The sequence below is a fragment of the Notamacropus eugenii genome, chromosome 7 (assembly GCF_028372415.1).
Source record: "Notamacropus eugenii isolate mMacEug1 chromosome 7, mMacEug1.pri_v2, whole genome shotgun sequence".
In the NCBI taxonomy this organism is placed as follows: Eukaryota; Metazoa; Chordata; class Mammalia; order Diprotodontia; family Macropodidae; genus Notamacropus; species Notamacropus eugenii.
Window position 1 is genome coordinate 39506069 of NC_092878.1, and position 22749 is coordinate 39528817.

At 39.7% G+C, this 22749-nt stretch overlaps 1 protein-coding gene across 4 annotated transcripts in view; it reads right to left on the reverse strand.

Annotated features, from left to right (window-relative positions):
• Nucleotides 1-2619: 2619 nt before the first annotated feature.
• Nucleotides 2620-22749, reverse strand: part of STXBP6 (syntaxin binding protein 6) — a 351813-nt gene continuing 331683 nt past the window's right edge. For all 4 annotated transcript variants that reach the window (XM_072624345.1, XM_072624344.1, XM_072624346.1 and 1 more), the window contains 2 exons: nucleotides 15571-15728; nucleotides 2620-7124 (listed from right to left, as the gene is read on the reverse strand). In XM_072624345.1, coding sequence (XP_072480446.1) covers nucleotides 7101-7124; nucleotides 15571-15728 — 182 coding nt within the window. In that variant the 3' untranslated portion in view covers nucleotides 2620-7100. The remainder of the gene's footprint in view (nucleotides 7125-15570; nucleotides 15729-22749) is intronic.

The following is a 22749-nucleotide window of genomic DNA, read 5'->3' on the forward strand; positions in this document are numbered from 1 at the left end:
TCTCCTTGTATCCTCAGTGTTCAGCACAGTAAGCACTTCATAATACTTGCATTCATTCACTGAATTCTTCAATGCTACTGGATGCCCATTTGTTAGGGATGCCATAGTGGGTGTTCCTTTTCAGCTACATATTGGAGTATAATCTGTAAGGATCTGTAAGACTTTAGGATTTAATAGTCTCGGCACTATTTTCCTTATCTATATAAAGGATGGGATTGGATTCTAAAGTCCCTTCCATTTCTAAATGAGCTCTAGTCTCAGCTTTTAGAAAGTCCTGTGGTATGACCTGGCCTTGTTGAACCTGCAGATAAATACAAGTTAGGAACCTATAGAGGGTCTCTCCTTAGTATCTGGCAGAAGGGATGGTTGGAGAAAAGGCAAGGGGAAGAGGAGCTGCCAGAGTATACTTTTAAAATGCAAATAATGCCAGAGGATTAATTTTTTTCAATGATCAACTAGCATATTGTTAGCTAACACTTGGTAGCTGAGGAAACAAGAAAGAGACATAGGATAGATGCCTTGGGAAGGAAGACAGGAGAGAGGAAAAGGGGCTTGACATATGATAGGGATGCCAAAGCCCTATTTGACCACAAAGGCACTGGTATCACATCAACAAGCTTATGTCCCCTCTTAGCTTTCCAGTCTTATATTTTACTCCTTGTCATATACTCTTTGATCCATTGACACTAGTCTCCTTGATGTTACATAGAGAAGATACTCCATCTCTTGGACCCAGGAATTATCTCTGGTTGTCCCCCATGACTGGAATGTTCATCTTCTCTACATATTAATTTCCCAGCTTCCTTTAAACACCAACCAAAATCCCATCTTCTATAGGAAGCCTTTCCCAACCCCTCTTAATTCTACCACCTTCCTTCTCATAATTGTGCCCTATTTATCTTGAATATAGCTTGTCTACATATATTTGTTTGCTTGTTGTCTCCCCCTTTAGATTGCCAGCTTCTTGAAGTCAGGAACTGTCTTTTGACTCTTTTTATATCCTCAGTTCTTAGCACAATGACTGTTACAAATAGGAACTTAATAAATGTTCATTGATCATTGAATATCATGTCACTTCTGGAATAGTGGCACAAGTTGCCAGTCTCTGGAATAACTTTCTTTTTAACTACTCCTTTTATTTTATTCCTATTAAGATGTCAATGTCTTCAAAACTACATAGGAAAAGTAAGGAGAATTATCTTATGCTCTGATACCTTTCCATTCCCATATATCTAGATCTCCCAGATTTCAATGAACTGATGTGCTCACCGTTTCATTCATATTGCTAAGTTAACTGGAGAGATGTCATTTTCAATGTAAATAGAAGAAATGAAGGCATGGAAAAGTCCACAGGCTTGGGGGAGGTCATCCAGTAACCCCATGTCTGATTAGAACTCAAAAGCCTTATGAGCCTAGCTTATCTACCTCATTGCTTATGCAGTCTGACATCTAAAGAATATTTAAATCTCAATCATGTGTGCTAATGAAGGGAATAAAGAGCAGAGAATGATGATTCAACCATAAGGGGAAAATTTTGCACTCTACTGTGGACTTTTTATTTTTGGTTGAATTATATAGTTCTGTTTTGATTGGATGAGCATCACCTACAAGGGGTCAGTGTCTCCCAAGTACATGTCCACTGACCTCATAGAGAAGCTAAACTGGAAGCTTAAAAAAAAAATCCTACAAATAAGATCCTGTCCATGGCTAGTCTTATGCTGGTTGTATTATATATTGCCAATGAGAAAGTAAAATTAACAAAAAAACCACAGCATTTATATAGCATGTTAAAATTAGAAAAAAATGCTTATATTATCTCATTTAATAAAAATCTGCCTCTGTTTTGGACACTAAGTGTTGTTTTCTGATTTAGCTTAGTAGGGCAGCTCAATAAATGGGAAACATCTTCATCTTAGATGTTCGTGATTCATTAGTAACTTGCCTTTTCATCCTTTCTGTTGCTGAAAGTCTGAGAAAATAGGCTTTTGCCTCTACAGAGCACGCACAGGAAGGCTTTCAGCATTTGTTCTTTTACTGAATTCTTGCACTTGTGGGTGGCTGGGCAGTGATGCCAACAACTTCCACGGAAAAGGATGAAATTCAACATGGGAAAGAGATTTATACTATCAGAAGGCATTTGACAGTTTTTACAAGCAATCGCATACATTTTATCACTCTTGATGCACTCAGCTATCATGTTCTCATTTGCTAAAACCAATAAGCTTAATATGATGGTGGTTTCTTTCAGAAAGAACATGGCACATGATAGCTTGGGGAATGATGGCATGTGATAACATGGAGGATTCAAGTTTGAGAGGTTGTATAATTACAACCTGCAGAGGTAGGACCAGTAGCTATGAATTAGCTTGAACCAATATTTCATTTAAGAGAAAAATAGGCATTCATAAGTCTTGCAGGACTAAATACTAGTATGTTTCTTTCTTTTCTTGAAAGTATGACAGGTGGGGATCTTCAGTCTCTTGTAATTTTATGTTTCTCATCACAAGTAGTTGAGGAAACTGGTATATTCTGTGGTCTACTGCTCAAGTTGTAACCATGACTGCTGGTTGTTTCATCATGAACCAATGACCATCACCCAAATAACTCAGAGAAACAATCTTGCATCACAGAATTAAAATATTTAATGACAAAATTGGTGTTTGCAATGATGAATCCACAGATCAAGTTGAGCTTGTCTCTACAGAAAACAAATTATGTTTGACATCTTGGAGAATTCCTTGAGGAATTAGTTACTGTACAACAGATATTGGCAATATTACAGTTTGGCAAATTAGAGTAAAACCTACCATTAAGATTACTTGTTTAGGACATTCTGCTAATAATTTCACATGAATGTGTGACCTTTGCAAGCCACAAAAATAGCGTTAAGACAGATTTCACTGTAGTTTTAAAATCTAACACATAATCTTTTTTATTCTTTGCAGAGCTTGAAAAAAGTTAACTACTAATCTTGTTACAGTTTACAAATACATTCTTTAATATGAAACATTAACCTGAATAACTGTATACTTTCTGTACACAAATATCTAATAATACTAGTGAAAGAGGCTACAGCTAATTTCCAGGAAGAAGCTATCACACTAGAAGTTTCTCTTTAGGATGGTTTGGTTGTTGGTACAGTTTAAAATTTCATCAGAAACACGACATCCATAAATGTATAGAATACCAGGAATGGGCCAAGCACAAGTTAAAAATCTTCTCCTTAGCTCAGTGAATTGAATTGGTCCCCAAACATTCAAGTCTCTTTAAGCTCCTGGCCTTAGGTCATGAGTAATACATGAATGAAACACCTCTAGAAGAGCTCAAAGGATGTCACACATTTTGATACGATTCTTCATAACAGCCCTGGGAAATAGAGCAGGGATAGCTATCCTAATAGGAGTAGTGACATGGAAGACATGGGCACATGAAATCATTAAGCAAATTGGAATTAGAAGCCAGAAAAGGGTTGGGCTGGGCTTTCTTTTAAACAAGACCACTTTCAACAGGGAGTCTTCATTCAAAATTATTAACAGGCACTAAGGGGGATGGAGGGAATGCATTTTAGACTTTCATTTACGAAGACTAACTACTCCTTCTTTGATGTGGAAGAAATCTCATAGTGTGTTAAATAACCATATCATCTGGAATCTTTCTGAGGTGGCTTCAACAAATAACACATACTGTTTTCTGACTATTAGCAATAGACTCATCTATAGCTTAGTTGACTTGTGTCTTTACATCTGCCTTTTTCCCCTTCAATTTTATGTGCTAGCTGAATGGCTATTAGAGGACCAGAATCCAATTTGCAAATATATATACATGGACACACTCATATATGTATATATTCCCCCTCCCCCAGGTCCATATTTAATGGCCCTAAAAACCATTTAGTTTATCTCCAGCACCTAGGACAGTGCCTGATACATAGTAGGCACTTGATAAGTCTTGCAGAATGAATGATTGAGAAGATTGTCATAGGTAGTCTCTCTCCCTCCTTCAACCCCCTTCCTTTCACTCCTCATTGGTTTTGTTTTAAAAGTATTTTCCTAGAAAGTGTACAATTAAAAAAAACCTGATAAGCAGAAAAGATCTATTGTGTGCTTTTCTGACAAAGCTGAACAGCCAAAGATAAAATGCTAGGTGAGAAATATTTTTTAAGACTCCTAATAACTCTGCTAATAGTCTATATGGTGAGGTTTGCAAAATTGTCTGCTTTAACATGTGGCATCCATGTCTAGCAACTTTAAAGGCCTCCAGCTTTGCTTGCTAGATGTCATGTTATTCACTTCTTTAAGTTCCCAGAGCCCCAAAGAAAAATAATACAAAATGCTGTTAAAAATACCTTACTAACTGTCTTTTATAGGGAGATATCTTTGACTAGGTTGTCTCCCTAGGAGGATTCAAAAACCCATCTGTCTCCTTTCTGACACGCCAGCGTTACCAAAGAGATCTCTTTTCCAATAACTACAATTTACTGTGTCTCTGGCACTGCTTTATCAGGACATGTCAGCTGCTTAAATGGACATTAATAATGCAGTATCTTCTTATTCTGCAACATGAAAGGTTACTTGGATTCCACACAAAACACCCTTGGACTATACTAACCCTGGGCTCAATGGGAAGGAGCCAGCGACAGGGTTTAGAGAAATCAAGCATTTTAAAAATCAATGCATTGCAATGAGAGCTTGGGAAAACCAACAAGCCTAGGATATGCTGGGCAACATATTCTCATGGAGAGGAGCAGTCATCATACCTGTACTTAGCATTCTAGCTACTGGTGGGAAAAAATATATCTACCACTTCCAATATCTAAGTTTTTAGGAGGAATGTGAATAAAATCCATTCTAATATGACAGTGGTAGGAAAGGCATCATGCCTGGTATCATCCTAGGGAAGGTTGCAATGGTTGTCAAAACCCCTATGATTTAAATTACATGAAATAAGGAGCAAAAAAGTAAAAATAAATCAATATGAACATGGCACTAAGAATGCCAAAGGACACTATGATAATTTCTCTAAATTAGTTTCATGGAGAGAGTATAAAAGTAACATTTTTTTTCTTCTTATTTGTACAGATTTTTATCTGGAACAGTTGATTTTTTTTTTTTGAGGCAAATGGGCCCAGGGCCACACAGCTAGTATGTGTATGAAGCAGGATTTGAACTCACTCCAGGGCTAATGCACCACTTAGCTGCCCCAGGACCAGCTGATTCTTGATCAAATTCAAGCCCTTTCTTAGAACAACATTGGAGAAGCAGCATGGCATGGTGGATGGAAAGTCACGTTTAAAAACCAGGAAGACCAGGGCTCAAGTTCTGCCTGTGATACACATTGGCTATGTAACCCTGGACTAGTCACTTAACCCCTTACGTCCCAGGCAATTGTCTAAGACTAGAACAGGTGGCCCTTTGCATCAGCTGAGGAGGTCACTGGAATCTCTTTATATTAATGAGATCAACAGGTCCAGAGCAAAACCAAACCAAATATGGGACAATGACCAAAAAAAAGAGGGAAATAGTCACTAACCCTCAAGTTACTGTAAATCAGAATAGCATGTCAGAATGGGAGGAACCTCAGAAGCCATCCAGACAAATCCACACTTTATCAAGCTTTCCCCTCTACACTATTACGACCATGTGGTCTCCGACCTTTGAAAGATTCTTCCAGTACTTGGAGACCTAGTCCTCTGTGGCACATGTAGCCCATATTCCTGTCTAAGTAAATAGGAAAATCCTGTCCCTTAGGTATGGGACACATACTCTCAGATTCATACCATAACAAATGTTCATCATGCTTGAGACCTGACTTCTGAGGAACAATCTTGCTGTAACCTAAAAGCTTTCACCTAGAAGATGCTAAAAGCCCCTATACAACAACATCCACTTTATAAATTACCCTAAGTGCTAAAGTTTTCTTCCGAAGGTGAAGATGGCAAACAGGTGCCTTCCATTTCATCTCAAGCAGAAGTGATCTCTCTCACCTCAGAAGTTACTGTGGTTGTATGTCTCTTATGGTTTATCACATAGTGCCACATATGTTTGTTCTAAATTTTCCCACTACATTATAAGGGGACAGTGGATGAAGGGCTGGACTTGGGAGTGAGGAAGAATTTAGCTTCAAATTTCTTCCCTCTGACCTTTGTTGAGGAACTCTGGGCAAGGCATTTAATCCCTTTGCTTCAGGCAACTTCTTCCTTATCTGCTAAATCACTGATGGGTTAGTGAGGGAGTTCTTATCCCCACTCAACCCAATCTTCCCTACCGGCTATTGGAGGGCAAAGGAATCATGTGTCAGCCTAACTACTTTCCCTGTACCTAGTACAGGGAAACTACTCAATTAATAAATGAAATTTTTTTCTTAAGACTTTAACTTCACATTTTTATTTTTCACAGTAAAGTAAAAAAAGAAAAAAAGATCATTCTGGAAATAAGTAGCAGAAACACTGAACCTGCAACACAGAGAGTACAAACTTCTCTGCAACTCTGTTTTGCTTTTTGGAATGCTGGTGATGGCTCATGCAAAAGGTAACTAGGCAAAGAGCAAACTCTAGAAAGGCTGTTTCCCTTGATAAATCCAATTGTTTTCCATAATAGAGACTTTTAATGTCCCAGGATACAGAATTCTAGTTTTCTGATTCTACTAACACTAGCTACAAAAACGAGGAAAAAAATTAATCACTCTTTGAATTTTATTTTCATACAGAAACAATAACATTTGATGTAGCCAAATTAAAAATGTCTTCCTGTTTCATATCAGGGAAAAAACCAGATTTTGCCAGTTTTCACCCTGTTCAAGTTATTTGGTCCAATTTTCTTACTTAAAAACAAAACATCTAAGACATTTTGGGGAAAAATACCAAACAAAATCCCCCTACTCCCAAAGTGAAGATAGTGCAGCATTTCTTAAGGTCACTACAGAAATGTAAAAACATAACCTATTTTCCCTTCCCCCCAGTACTAATGTCTGAAAAGAACACAAACCAATTTCCAATGAATTGGCAACAAGAAGCAAGTGGAATTTTAGAATTCTTGTAAAAATTGCTGAACCAATCTTTTCCATTTCTCTTGGGAGGACCATCAGGATAGGCAGTAAGGACTTCAGCATTTATGCTTCATGGCAAGCTGGGAGGAGAGAGAAAGAAAGAGAGAGAGAAGAAAAAGGGAAAAGAAAATCTCAGTCATTTCAATGAGAAACAAGCGGGTAGTAGAATGCTTGACACCTCAAATGTCCACAATGACATTTCCCAGGAATTTTTCCTGAATTCAATCTTTCTGGATAAGTTAATATATAGCATTTTTACCACTTACAATATGTCCTAGTGCTTCGATGGCACCTTTCATCTACAAAGTCCAAGTGGGCTTTCTCATCTTTTATCAAGCCTTCTAAGGAACTCCTGGAAGGGAGTTAGAGTAAGGGGATAGTATCCACATGTGCAAGACCAAGACCCAACTAATGCATAGATTCAATGACTTGTTGAAGGCAATATGATGTATTCAGGAGGGAAATGGTACTAGAGCACAAACATTTTGACTCTCAGGCTAGTGCTGGAAGTCAAGAATGTCTTCACCATCTGGCTCCATACTGTTTCCAAACTGATTTCACATGACTCCCCCATGCATGTTATACTCTAGCAAAACCAGTCTCTAGTTGACAGTCCATAACCTAATTACACTCTTGGAATGCTCTCACTCCTCAACTTGGCCTTTGTAGAGACTTTGTTCCATTCAAGGCTCGGTTCAGTGTCACCTCCTGAAAGATTCTTGGTTCCTTCACTTGGTGATTGCTTTCCCACTTCTCTCCATCCTCAGCTCTCCATCAGGATAAAATTTCTCAGTATTTGTTGCGTATTTGTTTATCTGAGTACATGTTTTCTTCCACTGGTTTGTTATAAAATACTAAGAATGAACAAAGAAAGGGGAAAGGAGGAGGAGCCTATATATCCTTTACTGATTAATCCATTACTTCTTGGTTTAATGAGATCATGCAAGCTAGTGCAATACATTTGATAGTTAAACCTTGCTATTGACAAAGGCTGAACAATAGCTGGAAGCCAGACCTTGATTTCTGCTTCCAGTGGCATTTAAGAAATGCAGTCTATTGAAACATCAGATCTCTACAAATGGGAATACCAAATGCCACCCTGTTAGTCAATAGTCTCCCAAATTTAGCTGGGGCCCAGGGCTATTCATTTAGGGAAACTGGATTTGGGTACAGGATACAGATTTAATCCAACTGTGTCTCAGAGCCTTATCCCTCCCCCATGAGTCAATGCAATGTTGTGAACAGGAAAGCAGAAGAAGGAGTTGACTTAGAATTCCCTGTGTGATCTGGATTGAAGGAGGAGAAAACACTGTTGGACTTTGAGTGGAGAAAGACCTGGTCTTGAATCTCGACACTTATTAGCTGTGAGAACATGGGTGAGTCACAACCTCTCTGAACTTTGGTTTCTTCATCTGAAAATAGAAATAATGAACATACCTCATACTTCACTTCCAGGCTTGTTGTAAGGACATGAGATACGGTATAAAAAGTGCTTTGAAAACGTTAAAGCTCCCTAGAAATGCCAGTTACTGTTGCTATTATTAGAAACAATGGACCAAAGGAGACAGAGTGCTAAGGTTAGAGAATGAAACACTTACGTCCAAAAGCTTCTGGTGTTTACTGGTTATGTGGACCCCAGCCAATGACTGAACTTCTCTGTGCTTCAGGCAACTCTAGGGCTTATTTACTAAGTTACTCATTAGTGGCATCTTAATTGGCAGGAATTTCCACATTAGGATTTCTCTATGGTGAAGAGATAACTCACCCTTGCTATTTCCTTCTCATAATCAGAAGTCCTCTATTCTAAGGATAAGAACTCATGGCCCTGCAGGTGACAACTTTATGTGTCTGCTGTGCAAGCAGGAACCACAGTTTCAAGTTAAGAGAAACACCAAGTTGAGCAGGGGTTTGGCTAACTGGGTGATGAAAGCCAGTTTCCACAAGAATTTTTATAGAAAGCCCAATTCTGTCAATGTTATATCTGAACTGGGATTCCTTTACTGTTAGCTTTAGAAAACTAGCTCTTGCTTGGCCCTTCTCTCTAACAAACTAGGAAGGAATAGAACATGGGGAGCAACAAGAAAAGAATACCGTACTAGGAATAAGGAGGACTTATATCTCAGTTCTGGTTCTGTCCCTCATCAGATGTGTGACCCTGTTCAAATCACTAAACTCTCTGGGCCTCAGTTTTCTTGTTTCTCAAATGAATGGGGCGAGATGAAGTAATCCTTGGGGTTCTAGATCTAACATTCTATGGATTATTGGGTAGGGTCTAGACTAGCATAAGTCTTTGAGAACATCTGTCTTTGGCACAGTATCCCATGGGAGAGGCAGAAATGGGGGCCATGATTCCGTTTTGCTTAGCCGTGCAGCACTAACAGCTGTTTATACTTGCCCAGTGCTTTGTACTTTGCAAAGCTCCTCATAACCTCAATAGGGCAGATAGGTGGTGCGGTGGATAGAGCACCAGTGCAGGAGTCAAGAGGACCTGAGTTCAAATTTCACCTCAGACACTTGATGCTCTCTAGCTGTGTGACCTTGGGCAAGTTACTTAACCCCAATTGCCTCATCCTGGGTCATCTCCAGTCAACCTGATAAATATCTGGTGGCTGGATTCACATGGTTCTGGAGGAGGAGTAAGGCTGGTGACCTGCACAGCCCTCCCTCACTCAAAAAAAAAAAAAGTCAAGTGCAAGTCATGTCATCATTTCTCTGATGGCAACGAAAGATGAACACATACACATAACCTTAATACAATAAGTCAACTCAATTCAATACTTAATGCAAGTATTACAAGATGTAATTCTCATCTGACAGAGCAGGACACTGGAGTAGAGAGGTTAAAGCAACTTTCCCAGGTTCATAAAACTACCCAGTGGTAAAGGTGGGGCATTCACTCCGCTGTTTAGGATGTTTCCACTGAACACTCTCTGCCCTCCTTGCCCAGCATTGTCTTGGCATGTTGGATAGAGTAGATTCCAACCATCCTTTCTCCTCCAAGGAGGATTCTTAAAACACTATTAGCACACAACTGCTGACTCACTACTCTTACTGAGCAAGGCCCCCAGAGGCATTGCATACTCTGTAACTTGGAGATTTTCAGGGCAAAGGAAAAGTGAACGTCCCTGACTGAGTGGTTCTACTGTTTGGAGTTATGCCAAACCCTTAGCTCAGGAAGGAACTGGGTTTCCTCATATCAGACTATGAAACTGGGTGTGGGGAGGGGCTGAGAGGTAGGGGGCAGAGATAATTTAATTCTCTATCCCTTCTACAGTAGACAACCATAAGGATAGCATGTATGAGGATCCATCCATTAACATGCCTGGAAGGCTCCGGGTGTCTGAGAAATTCCCTGTAGGTCTTAAAGTGTATTTCTTGAAATACATCACTTGTATAACATCACTATACTGCTAGAGTTTGGGGAGGCGGTGGTGGGAGGGATGAGGACGGGATGGGAGAGAACAGTGTTCCAATTAAACTCCAGTATTAGGTACCTTATCAGATGAAATTTCTATCCTCTGCTCAGAGCATGCAGTTTGGGGGCTCTGGTAAATACAACCCACCCACTACGAGTCAACGCAGCCAAGACTGGAGTGGGGGTGGAAGGCAGGGGCAGGCAACAGCTCCTCTAAACCCTCACCTGGGAACTAGTCCCAGGGGAACTGTCACTGAGCTAGTAAAAGGAGATCATCCCAGCCAGTCCATGTTGGCTGTTGTACCTCAGAATTTAGGAGTCTCATTCCCTGGGAAAATAGGTATTTCTGTATCTTTAGAGGTAAGTCTGCTTATTAGAGAATATTTCCAATGCTGGAATGATTCATAAGCAAACATACTAATTTAAAATGTTGCAATCTTGGCTTTGGAATGTTCTCCCTCTGCTGTCTGCTTGCTTGTACACACACAGACACACACAGACACACACACACAGACACACACACACACAGACACACACACACAGACACACACGCCCTCCCTCTCTCCCTATCCCCCAAGGCACTTAGCAAGGAACAAAACAGCCCCATGCTAGAAAATACAAAGCAGCTAAGACTAACTTGGGCTAGTACCAATGATTACTTTAGTCCAAACCACAGATCTCATGGTTCTTTAGAGTCCATGTCAATCTCTCTTCTGACAGGTGTTTCATGATGTTCTCTGGACTGTTCTGTTTTTAGGGAGTACTGACCCCAGCCTATCACCTCTCTTTTGAGTTTGGCAGCAGGTTTAAATCAACAAAACCTCCACCACTATAACCCTATCCATACCCCTCTGACCCCTAGAGTTTCTAACCCTCAGCAGCTTTTCCTAAAGCCTGTTGAAATCTCACAACAGGTTCATCAGCAGTAACAGAGCAGGTAAAGTATAGCAGGAATTATTTATTTAATTAATTAAGAATTCTAAAAAGAATCCCAACAAACTATTTCTTTTCTTAGCCTCAGTTTTCTGAACTGCAAAGTGTGGGGATTGAAATAGATAATCTCTAAGGTCTCTTGCAAGTTGAAAATCCTCTGACACTTCCCTGCATAGTCAGAGATTCGCAGATAATCATAGGTTGTTTGCATAGAAAAGGCTCCATTAAGTCAGTCTGGGGAAACACACAATCAGGTCCCTGCATAGTTTTGGTGTCTACATTTTTTGGTCTGTTTTATTGAGGCGTCTTACTCAAGTCTTATCAGTTCCTAATCTGTTGTTTTGTATCTGATACAAAGAGAAAACTAGTGAGTCGCTGCCTTTATAATAAGCCTTCATAGAATTAAAGGTTAGCTATCTCCCTCTACGTTTCCTCCCTTCCCCAAAACATAAAACTTTCTCCCATTCCTATTTTCCATCCCTTTGAAATCACTTCAGTTCCAACTATAAGAAACGAAGCTGCGAAGTTAGGCTTCTGAATGTCATCATTTGTTTCAGCACCAACCAAAATCTAGGGAAAGTAGGAGCAAAAGGGGCCTGGGGAGGCTAGACTGTCTCAACTCTCAGGCTCTTGTGTTACAGGAAAAAAGTGTGTTAGATTCAATCAAGTAAATGGGTTCAAATTCTGGTTTTACCATTGACTACTTGTGGAACCTTGGACAAGTGTCTTTACTTCTCTGGCCCCTGGTTCTCTTATCTAGAAAATGAAGCGTTGCCCAGATTGAATCCAATGTCCCTTTGAACTAATCAATCAACAAGCATTTATTAAGCACCACTATGTACCAGGATCTGTGCTAGACACTGGTGATACTGATGGGGTGCTTGGTTGCATGTCCTTGGGCCCCAATTCTAAAATCACATTTCTCTTTAAAAATCACATTTTTCCCTAGCCTCAAAACACTATCTCAGGCAGTTTCTCCCCAGTCCAAGCACACAGCCTGCCCTAGCAACAGCCGTTATCTCCCTTCCTGCTAGAGTAGCCAGATGTACCTATAGAATTCATTAGGCTTAGCCAGCTGCATACTGGCTTAATGGGCTGCGTACTTGGTCACAAAGACATTCACTATTCACTGACCAATCATATGTCTCCTAGAGTTGGACATACCTGTACATTAATCTTGTCTAACAAGACATTGACAGAGAAGCCTGGTATTTCCTGGTCAGCCCTAACTATTGGTTGACTTAGTGACGTTTCAGGCCTGAAACCACACCTCCAAGGAGCCCCCCCTCCCCTCGGGCTATTTCCTGATGAATTTTGGGCAAAATACCTGCACAGTAGATATCAAAAGTGCATGTTCCTTTAAAAACTGACCACTCCCTAACCACTCCCTAACCCCACCCCAAAACACCTACTGAGCATATTTGGCAGGTGTTACTATAGAATATCCTATGTAAACTTTCCCTGTACCCCTTTAAGGTTGCAGGTTCCCTAAGAACTCTTGCCTGCTGAAAAGCGTAAATGAATCTTTACCTTTACTTTGACAATGCTTGAGTCCATGAATTCTTCTCCAGACCACCTGCCCCGGTACCCCGGTCTTTGTGGGGGTCTCATACTCCCTTTGCAGCCCTCCTCAACACAAATAGAATGAATCAAAGAATCTCTATTCTCAAGGAACTTACTAACAATAGGTCTCATATCTTCAGTAGGACTGGCTGCTATTCAACTTTCCTATCCAAATGTGCAAAAGGACAGATGGATGCAACCAGCAACATGTCAGTGAATGTTTGACAAATGGTTCTTTGGGGAGAAAATGTATGCAAAACTCTTTCATTTTAATCTTCATTATTTGCATTTTTCCATCACTTTCTTAATTCTAGACAATCAGCAAAACAATAATCAAGCCCTGATTTAATAATAATAACAGCTAGTATTTTTATAATGTTTACTATGTATCAGGCATTGTGTTAAATATTTTAGTGAGTTCATTTAAGGTTCATAATAACCTTGGAAGTTAGGTGCTATTATTATTCCCATTTACAGATGAAGAAACTGAGGTAGACAGAGGTTAAAGGGATATGCCGAAGATCACACAACTATTAAGTATCTGAAGTTGGATTTGAACTCAGGTTTTCCTTAAATCAGACCCAGTGCCCTATTTTTCTGAGCCACTTAGCTTCTCTTAGCAGGTGCTGATTTCCACAGTTTAAACAAATAAGTTCTAGCTGAAAATTTAGCAGCCAACTCTCTATAGTTAGTAGAAGCTGGCTCCAGTACAATCCAGGATGCAATTCAATGGAGAATCTGCCACATTATAGTTAGGTAGGACAGTGGATAAAGATCTGAGCTAGCAGTCAGAAATATCTGAGTTTAAATCTGGTTTCTGACACTTATTAGCTGTATGATTCAGGCAAGCAACAATTTCCATGCCTCAGTTTCCTCACCTGTAAAATAAGTATAATGATATTACCTGCCCCACAGGTGAGGATCCAATGAGATAGTATCTTAGTACATGCTCAGCCCTAGAAGGTGCTAAATAAATTCTTGTTCCTTTCCCTTCTTCTAAATCAAAAGCCTCTGAAAAAATGTTACAGGAAAGGCTGGAACAATCCAGAGAAATTTCAGCAATTATAGAGAGGCTTCACTGGCACCAGATGCTAAGTAGAACTTTTACGAGAACGGTCTAAAAAGCCTTTTTGTTGGTAGTTTGTAGTTTCTCTCTTGATTCTTAAATCTGCCCTTCAGCAGAAGTATGGTTATATAGTGACAGAGCTGGGATTCAGATCACAGGCTTAACTCTACAGTCAGTGCTTGGATCTCAAGGAGATCTGATCACCAAGGGCAGATCTCAACCCTAGTACTTTAGTCAAAGTTATGAGCAATAGGGGCAGTCAGACAGCACTGGACTTGGAGTTAGGAAGACCTGGGTTCAAATCCAACCTCAGACACTTGCTAGCTGTGTGACTCTGGGCAAGTCACTTAACCCTGTTTGCTTCAGTTCTTCATCTGTAAAATGATCAGAAGGAAATGGCAAACCCCTCCACTGTCTTTGCCAAGAAAACCTTAAATGGGCTCACGTAGAGTTGAAATGACTGAATAACATAAGCAACAGACCTTCCTAGATTGTATTCTCCATGTCTTAAAGAAACTTGGCTTTTCTTCCAGCACTTTCCATGTAGTAGGTGATTAATGTTTGCTGATTTGTTTGCCTGAAAGACCTTGACAAATCAAGTCCTATTCATTCACCAGATCAGCCTTACTCTTCAGCTGGAATTTCAACACACCTACTTAACCTACTGAAATACATACTTCTTTCTTTCTGTGCAGTCATTTAATTTGTTTGCCTCCAGTGGTAGAGAGTTTCCCAATTTGGAAGTTCTTTATCTTAATGAATTTTCAGATCTAGTCTCTATCCCTAACCCCTTACCTGAGGTAGCTGGTTGCAAATAGTCATTTTAAAAATGACTGCTTTTCGTGTATGGAGATGTCCTGGAACATTTTGGTTTACGAAAGTAGAAACAGATCTTGGCAGGCAGGACTGTAATAGCCAAGCTACAGCTAAGGTTCCAGCAATAAAGCACCAGGAATAGCTGTGCCCCTTCCTGAGTGATGTAATAGCAAGACCACTTTTTTCTAGGGCTTGTTTTATGCATAGCAGAGCACCACAAAATGCCTCTCAGGAAGGAAAGGAGACAGTAAATAAAAAGGAGACAAGCACTTCTTTTAAGTGTGAGCCAAACACAGGGGTGAGGGGCTGGGGAAGGAGTCCTTTTTGAGTATGTCTCTAGAGCATCATCCCATCTCTTGATATCCCTTTAGTCACAAATCTCTAGGTAGGGACAAAAGAATATTCCTGTGTGGACCCTTTATGGAGTCATGACCCACAGTTTAAGAAGAGCTGAGTAGAGGTCATGAGTGGAAAAAGTTTAAGAAGCCCTGAGCTAGAGGAAGAACTATTTCCCCTTATTCCAAACTAAACATTTATTGATTCAAACAAAATATAAACAATACATGTCTGATTTATTGTACAAAGGATGGAAAAGGTTTTGTTGAGCACATTTCATGGTATGTAACAAATACTCAGGGTCAACTTCTTGGCACAATAGGGTTTTTATGACAAAGTTTACTAGTGACTCAGAGCCTCCTTGGAAATAACCAGATTCCCACACCGTGCCTCTTACCTTGTGGGCAGTTTCGGCAAACTGCTGGGCACTGTTCTTCAAGTCTTCTGTCTTTTCTTCTGCCCGACCTAACCTTTCTCCACGCTCATTCAAGGCCTGGCTGGCCTTCTGCACTGCACTTGTTACACTGTCTGCTGCTGAATGAAGGATGCTGTTTCCTGAAGCAACAAACGACAATAAATAATGATGATGACGACAACGGTTCACATTGACGGAGCCATTTAAAGTTCTCAACATGCTTTCCTCACAATGATCTTGTGGAGCTAAGTAGCATTTTCCAGTTGAGGAAACTGAGCTTCCTCAAATTAAATGACTTGATTGAAGTCTCATAGCCAATGAGTGGCACCAGAATTCAAATACACTGTCTCCTGGGTATGAGTCCAAAGTTTATCGATTACATCCCATTGTTTCTTTTATATAATATCAGAAGCTTGCTTAAGAAACAAGTAACTGACCAGGTCCTTCCAGTTGGGAAGCTATATTTTAGGACTAAGTCAGGCAGATGAGGATGGGCCTTGACATTTTTAAGATTCAGGAGTACTAATTAATAGTTCCTAGGAGCCTGAAAAGGATAACATTACTTTTTATTCCCAGGAAGGAAATTCATGCAGTAGCAAAAACTGGTAAATACTGAAGCCCATCTCCTGAACACTGAGGTGTGAGACATTCTCCATTCTAGATGGCCTTCCAGACAGCATTCTGTTTGAAGGATGGGCGTAGGGGAAAAAAAGAGTCCCAAGGGATGACAATCTGAAGAAAGAACTTGTGATATAAAGTTAAACAACATTGGGTAAGTGTATATAATCAGACAGTGACAAAAAAAAAGATAGCTGTAGCTATCAATTCATTCTATTTAGGCTGAGTGGGTCAACCATAAGCAGAGGAAATATAGAACTACATATCACCCTTAGGATATGCATAGAATTCTAGAATTGAAAGATTCCCTGAGGGCATTTAATTCAGTCTCTACTCAAACATACATTCCAACTCAAAAGAAACCAAAATTGGTTATCTAGCCTCCACTTGAATAACTAGATTGTATCCTGAAATCAGAAAGACCTGAATTGCTTCAGATACTTACTAGCTATGTGACTTGAGCAAGTCATTTCACATCTCTTTGCTTCAGTTTCCTCATCTATAAAATAAGGGAGTTAGACTCAGTGGTCTCTACAACCACTTCAAACCTAAGTCTGTGATCCTATAACTTCTAGTGATGGGGAAGTCAGAGTACTTCCTGAGGCAGCCTACTTCACTCTTAGATAGCCCTAAAAGTTAAAAAGCTCAATCCTTTCAAAAAAAAATCAACATACATTTTATTAAGCACCTACTTTGTGCCAGATACTATGCTAAGTAGTGGGGATACAAAAAGAGGCAAAGGGCTGTCCCTTCCCTCGAGGAGTCTACAATCTAACAGGGGAGACAACATGCAAATATATATATATCACAAGTCATATTCAGGATAAGTAGGAAGTAATAATTAACAGAGGGAAGACACTAGAAGTAATTACCATAAGGAAGGCCCCAGAATCAACAGAGTGAAGGCTAGTAGGAGGAGCAGGGGAGAAAGAACATTTCAAGCATGGGGCTTTGTGGTCATCCTTCACTGCTGAAGAAGACCATGCCATCAGAGAAATGATGACATGACTTACACTTGACTTTGTTTTGAGTGAGGGAGGGCTGTGCAGGTCCCCAGTCTCACTTCTCCTCCAGAGCCATCTGAATCCAGTGACCAGATATTCCTCAGGATGACTGGAGATGACCCAGGATGCACTGGGAGACCTTGGCCCTTTTTGGCCAAGGTCTATGCAGGTACTCACTTAGGGTGAGGCAACACCCATTCATTGAATAGGCCTGTTTAAGAAGTAGTCAGGGCCTGGCCCCTTTAATGAGGTCAAGAAAAAGAAAGACATCAGGCTGGGTGGGAAAGAGCAACAGTTACTACTGATAATCACTCTCAAGCTAGGAGGGTCCAGAGGAGCCCTCAGGCAGGGCCCCAGTGGAGTCCCAGTTTCAGAATGCAGTAGGTTTAAGGTTTTGGGAGAGGACAGGAGAGGATAGAGGAGGGGGGGGGGGGAGGGGAGGGAGGAAGGGAAGGGGAGCCAGTAAAATCCAAGTCAACTTGGCATCTTTTGGTCATTCGAGTTTACACATATTCAAAAAATGTTGCAAGGGTGAAATCTATAGGCTTTGGCTACAAATTGGAAACTGGGGGGGGAGGGGTTACAGATAGTAAGGAGTTCAGGATGACTCCTAGATTACAAGTCTAAGGGATTGGGAGGATAGTGTCACCCTCCATAGTAAGAGGGAAGGTAGGAAAAAGGAAGGGCTTAAGGGGAAAGATAATGAGTTCTGTTTCTGACATGTTGAGTTTAAGAGGTCTACTGGATAGTCAAGATATCTGAAAGGCACTTGAAGATGCGAGAGAGGAGGTCAGCAGAGAGATGGTGGACGAAAGGTAAATTTGAGAATCATCAACATATAGATGGTAATAAATCCATGGGAGTTGATGTGATCACCAAGTAAAGTAGTATTGATGGAGAAGAAAAGAACTGTGAGAACTTCTGTTTAAAGGGTAGGATCTGAAGAGAATCTAGCAAAGGAAACAGAGAAGAAGCAGTCAGGTAGAATGAGAACCAGGAGAAAGTAGTGTCCTGAAAACCTAGAGAGAAGAAAACATCCAGGAAGAAAGAATGATCAGAAGTGTCAAAGGCTACAGAGAGGTCAAGGAGAATGATGATAGAGAAAAGGCCACTGGATTTGGCAACTAAGAGATCACTGGTAACTTTTGAGAGGGAAGTTTTGGTGGAATTATAAGGCCAGAAGACTGACTATAAAATAGTAGAAGAAAAGAAAGTGAAGGCATCTATTGTAGATGGTCTTTTGAATTAATTTAGATACAAAGGGCAGACGTGATAGAGGATAATAGCAAGGATGGAAGAACTGAGTGATTTTTTTTTCTTGGATAGAGGAGAAATAGCACATTTGTAGGCAAAAGGGAAGGAACCAGTAAATGGGGAGAGAATGGAAATAAGTGAATGATGGGAATGTCAGAAGGGACATTGTGTTGGAGGAGTCAGGATAAAGTGGGACTGCTTGAACAAATGGAGGACTTAGCCTTGTTAAGGAGTAAGTCTACTTCATCATGTGAGAAAGTGTACAGGAGTATTTGAGTGACAGGAGATGAGGAAGAGAGGAAAAGAGGGAGCTTATAGCAAGTGGCCTCAATTTTTTTCTGTAAAATATGAAACAAGATTTTCAGCGGAGAGAGAGGGGCTAGAGGGAACGATGGGAGGTTTGAGGAGGGATGAAAAGGTTTGGAAGAGCTACTGTGGAGAGTGAGATAGTGAGTTGATAAAGGAGGTATACTAAGATTGCTCAGCAGCAGTGAGAGCCCAGTTGTAGTTGTGTAACATAAATTTGTAGTGAATGCAGTCAGAACGGTTTTGTGATTTCATCTTCATTTAGCAACACATTTGTAGGAGGGAAAGTAGCAAATGGAGAGAGTGGTCTAAGGCTGAAGCTTGGCTGGGTGTAATCTGTGATAGGTTAAGGCAGCGAGGCACTTAAGAGAGGACAGTGTGGAGTTGAACTTGTTCCTCAAAATGTCAAGACGAGAAGAGAAAACAGTTATTGCAGGGGAGATTGCTTGGGAGAGAATGAAGGGGTCAAGGGACTGGAAATCATGGTTTTTATCCAAGAAGAGAATCTTTGGTTCCAAATCAGAATGAATGACTCTTTCAAAGAAAAGATAAGCAGTGAGACTATGGTATGTCTTATTGCTTAGGCTTCTTCTCCTGTGATCTCTGCCATATAAACAAAGGAGTCTCAGCAGAAACTGATCATCACTCTGCATTAGCAGGCAGAAAATGACAAAGAAAATCAGATTTTGTGAGTGAATAGAGCTTTCTAAATTCAACAGTGACTGACAGAAGTAGAAAGTAAAAATCTGCCAAATCTCAAAAGAATCAAATGCCACTGTGTTTTCCATTGGTAAAGCCAACAGTTAATAATAATAATTCATACTTTTATAGTGCTTTAAGGTTTATAAAGTTCTTCTTCACTTGCCTACATGACACCACTGAGATAGCCAGAGCAAGTATTATCTCAAAGAGGAAGAAGCTGGACTTCAAGGGTTCAGAAAGGTAAACGATTTATTTGTCCATAGTCACATAGCTAGTGTTGGAGCTGGGAATTATCAGTGGACACTGTGTCCAGGCACAGCCAATGACTTGCAGAGTAGCAACTGGAAAAAAATTATAGCTCATTCTCTTCAATGAACACGAGATATGTAATGCTATTATATACAACAGCTTTGTTTTGAAATAAATTTATTGTGCCATTTAACTCTATGTCTGGGATGGATTACATCTAGCTACAGTCAGCTTTTTAACAGAAATTAAATTTCCATTGGTATTAGATGCAAACACCATATAATTCCATTTCTGTGGGGACTAGCTATGGTCTATAGAAAAGGTGTGTGGGCAGAAAAAAAGTTTTTTTTCTTATGGATTGGTTTTTATTGATCGTCATCTAACTGCTAAGGGATGGTAAATTCCTCAATCTTAGACATTTTTAATACGTTTATAAGTCAATGGAGAAAACACAGAGTATACAGGCCACATCAGATAATGCTTAAGATAGAAGAAATAAATAGCAAGACTGGTATGCCAAGATATCATGTAAGGGTAAAGGGGACCTAGAAATACATAGAGGGAGGAGCTCTTTTCATCAGTGTCACTGGGCCTTTGGATGGTCAGTAATGGTATAAATTATTTAACTATCCAATTAGTGAGAAAGTTACACTACTGCTAGTAGGCCTGATACAGTTAGCCAGAAAACAGGGCCGTAGGAATGCTGGAGGGTTTCGGATGCTGTTTTAGTTTGAGGTGACGGTTTCATTCAGTTCTGCACATGTGCCCCAGGGAGGTAAAAGAGAAAAAAAAAAGAGCACATATATAATAAAATAGTCAGAGAAGAACTTTCTTAAAGATATTTCTAATATGTTTTGCATGACTGTATATGTATAACCTATATAAAATTGCTTACAGTCTCATAGAAGAATAAAGGAGAGAATTTGGAACTCAACTTTTTTTTAAATCTTAAAAGTTGTTGTTACATGTAATTGGGAAAAAATAAAATGTTATTAAAAAAGATACTTCTAAAATTCCACACCCATAGATTCCCCATCTTTGCACAGAAGCGCATTTTCTTTTCTCTCTCTTTTTGCCTTTACATTTATTAAATTTTATTTTGCATTTGTTTTCTTATGCTTCTCTGAATTCTTCAGATTCGTAATTTCTTACAGCATAATAATATTCTGTGACATTCATGTACCACAATTGTTTTTAGTCACATAGCCATACTTCCTATAGTAGTAAAACAAAAAAACAAAACAAAAACATGGAAAAAGGAGGTGCCTATAACATGAGGGATAACAATATATGGTGGTGAGAGAAAGAGAGAAAGAGAGAGAGAGAGAGAGAGAGCACGCACACAAAAATAATGTGCTGTGATAAGTAAAGATTTCAGAAAAATATGGTAATGTGTGTATGACCTGATACAGAATGAAGTAGGCAGAATTAGAACACAATGATTATAATGAGGGAAATGAAAAAGACAGTAAGATACAGTAGAATACTGAGTAACTGTAATGACCAGTCTTTCCCCTGGAGAAAAGATAAAGAAGCACCTCTCTCTAATAAGTAGCTCATGGACTAAGGATGTAGAACGCTGCATACACAGTTACAAAAGGTCCCTATTGTTGTCTACTTCTCCAAGATTTTTTTTCCTTTATAAAGGAGAGATTTTTTGTGGTGGGGGAAGGGATTTATTCAGGAATGCCCATAATAAAAAAATGTATATGTGCATATATATGTACATGTATACACAAACATATGTACACATACAAAAAAAATTCATCGAAGCCCTCCGGAGTTACAAAGTACTCAGTGGTACTCCAGAAACGCTAAGGAAATCAGACATCATCATGGGTAATCAGGAACTATGCCTTATGCAAGCACTCCCCTAGCAATGACCACTCACATGCTTCCTGGATGGATGGTGAATGAATCTTCTTCCTGTTGTTTAGCATCTCCTTTGTCACCTTGTAAATAATTGGAAAAGTTGGAGAACCTCAAGTACTCCTGGGGAACCATGATCCAAGACTCTTAAGAACAAAATTCAGAAGCAAAAAAAGGAGGATCATCCCTTCCTGATGCAACTAATGTGGTATTTTAATGTAAGGGGTGATAGGATGCCATTAATAACAACTAGTATTTATATAGCTCTTTAGGGCTTGAAAAATCCTTTTCATATTTGCAGACTTCCATTTGATCCTCACAACAACCTTGAAGTAGGTGCTGTTATCCCTATTTTACAGTTGAGGAAACTGAGGCAGTCAGAAAGATTAAGTGATTTGCCCAGGGAAACACTGCTATGAAGTGCCTGAGGTCTGATTTGAACTCTGCTCTTCTGAGTCCCAGCACTTAATCCACTGGGTTACCTAGGGGCTTCCTAAAGCAGGCCAGGTAAGAGGAGATGAACTCTGCACCATGGTGGTGGTCATGTGTGTAAAGAGGAGATACATGCAAGGGATGCTTCAGAGGGGGAGAATCAAAAGAGCAGGAGCTTGAATTACAGTCTTTTTGGTGTTCCTCAAAACTAATGACGCACTGGGTAGGTGCTCTGTAAACATTTAATTAATCGAATGGATCATCATTCATAGTCTTACCAGGTTCCTCATCTGTAATGACTAAGGGTGCAGTTTGTGGTTATAAAACAGAGAAAACTTAACTGTCTTATTTGGGAACTGACTGAATAACCTTGGCTTCTTCCATATGACAAAAAACTAACAGCCACGACAAAGGAAGACTTCTTCACATCCCCCAGGGAGAAAAAAATGTTGGGGGAAAATGGTGTTAATATTCCTTAAAATTAAAAAAAAAAGTACTAATGATAAAAATGAAAATAAAGGAAATGAAATGGTCCATAAAGCCCAACATATAACTATTTCCTGAGAAATTTATATATATATATATATACGATTTCTCTTGTCACAGGCTTCTTTCTGGTATAGGATATTCAGATTACGGCACTTAGGGTAACTGTTTTCTCTGGCCAACTAGACTGAACAAATGGAAAATATACCTTAGGTGATGCAGAGAGCCTGAACACATGTGA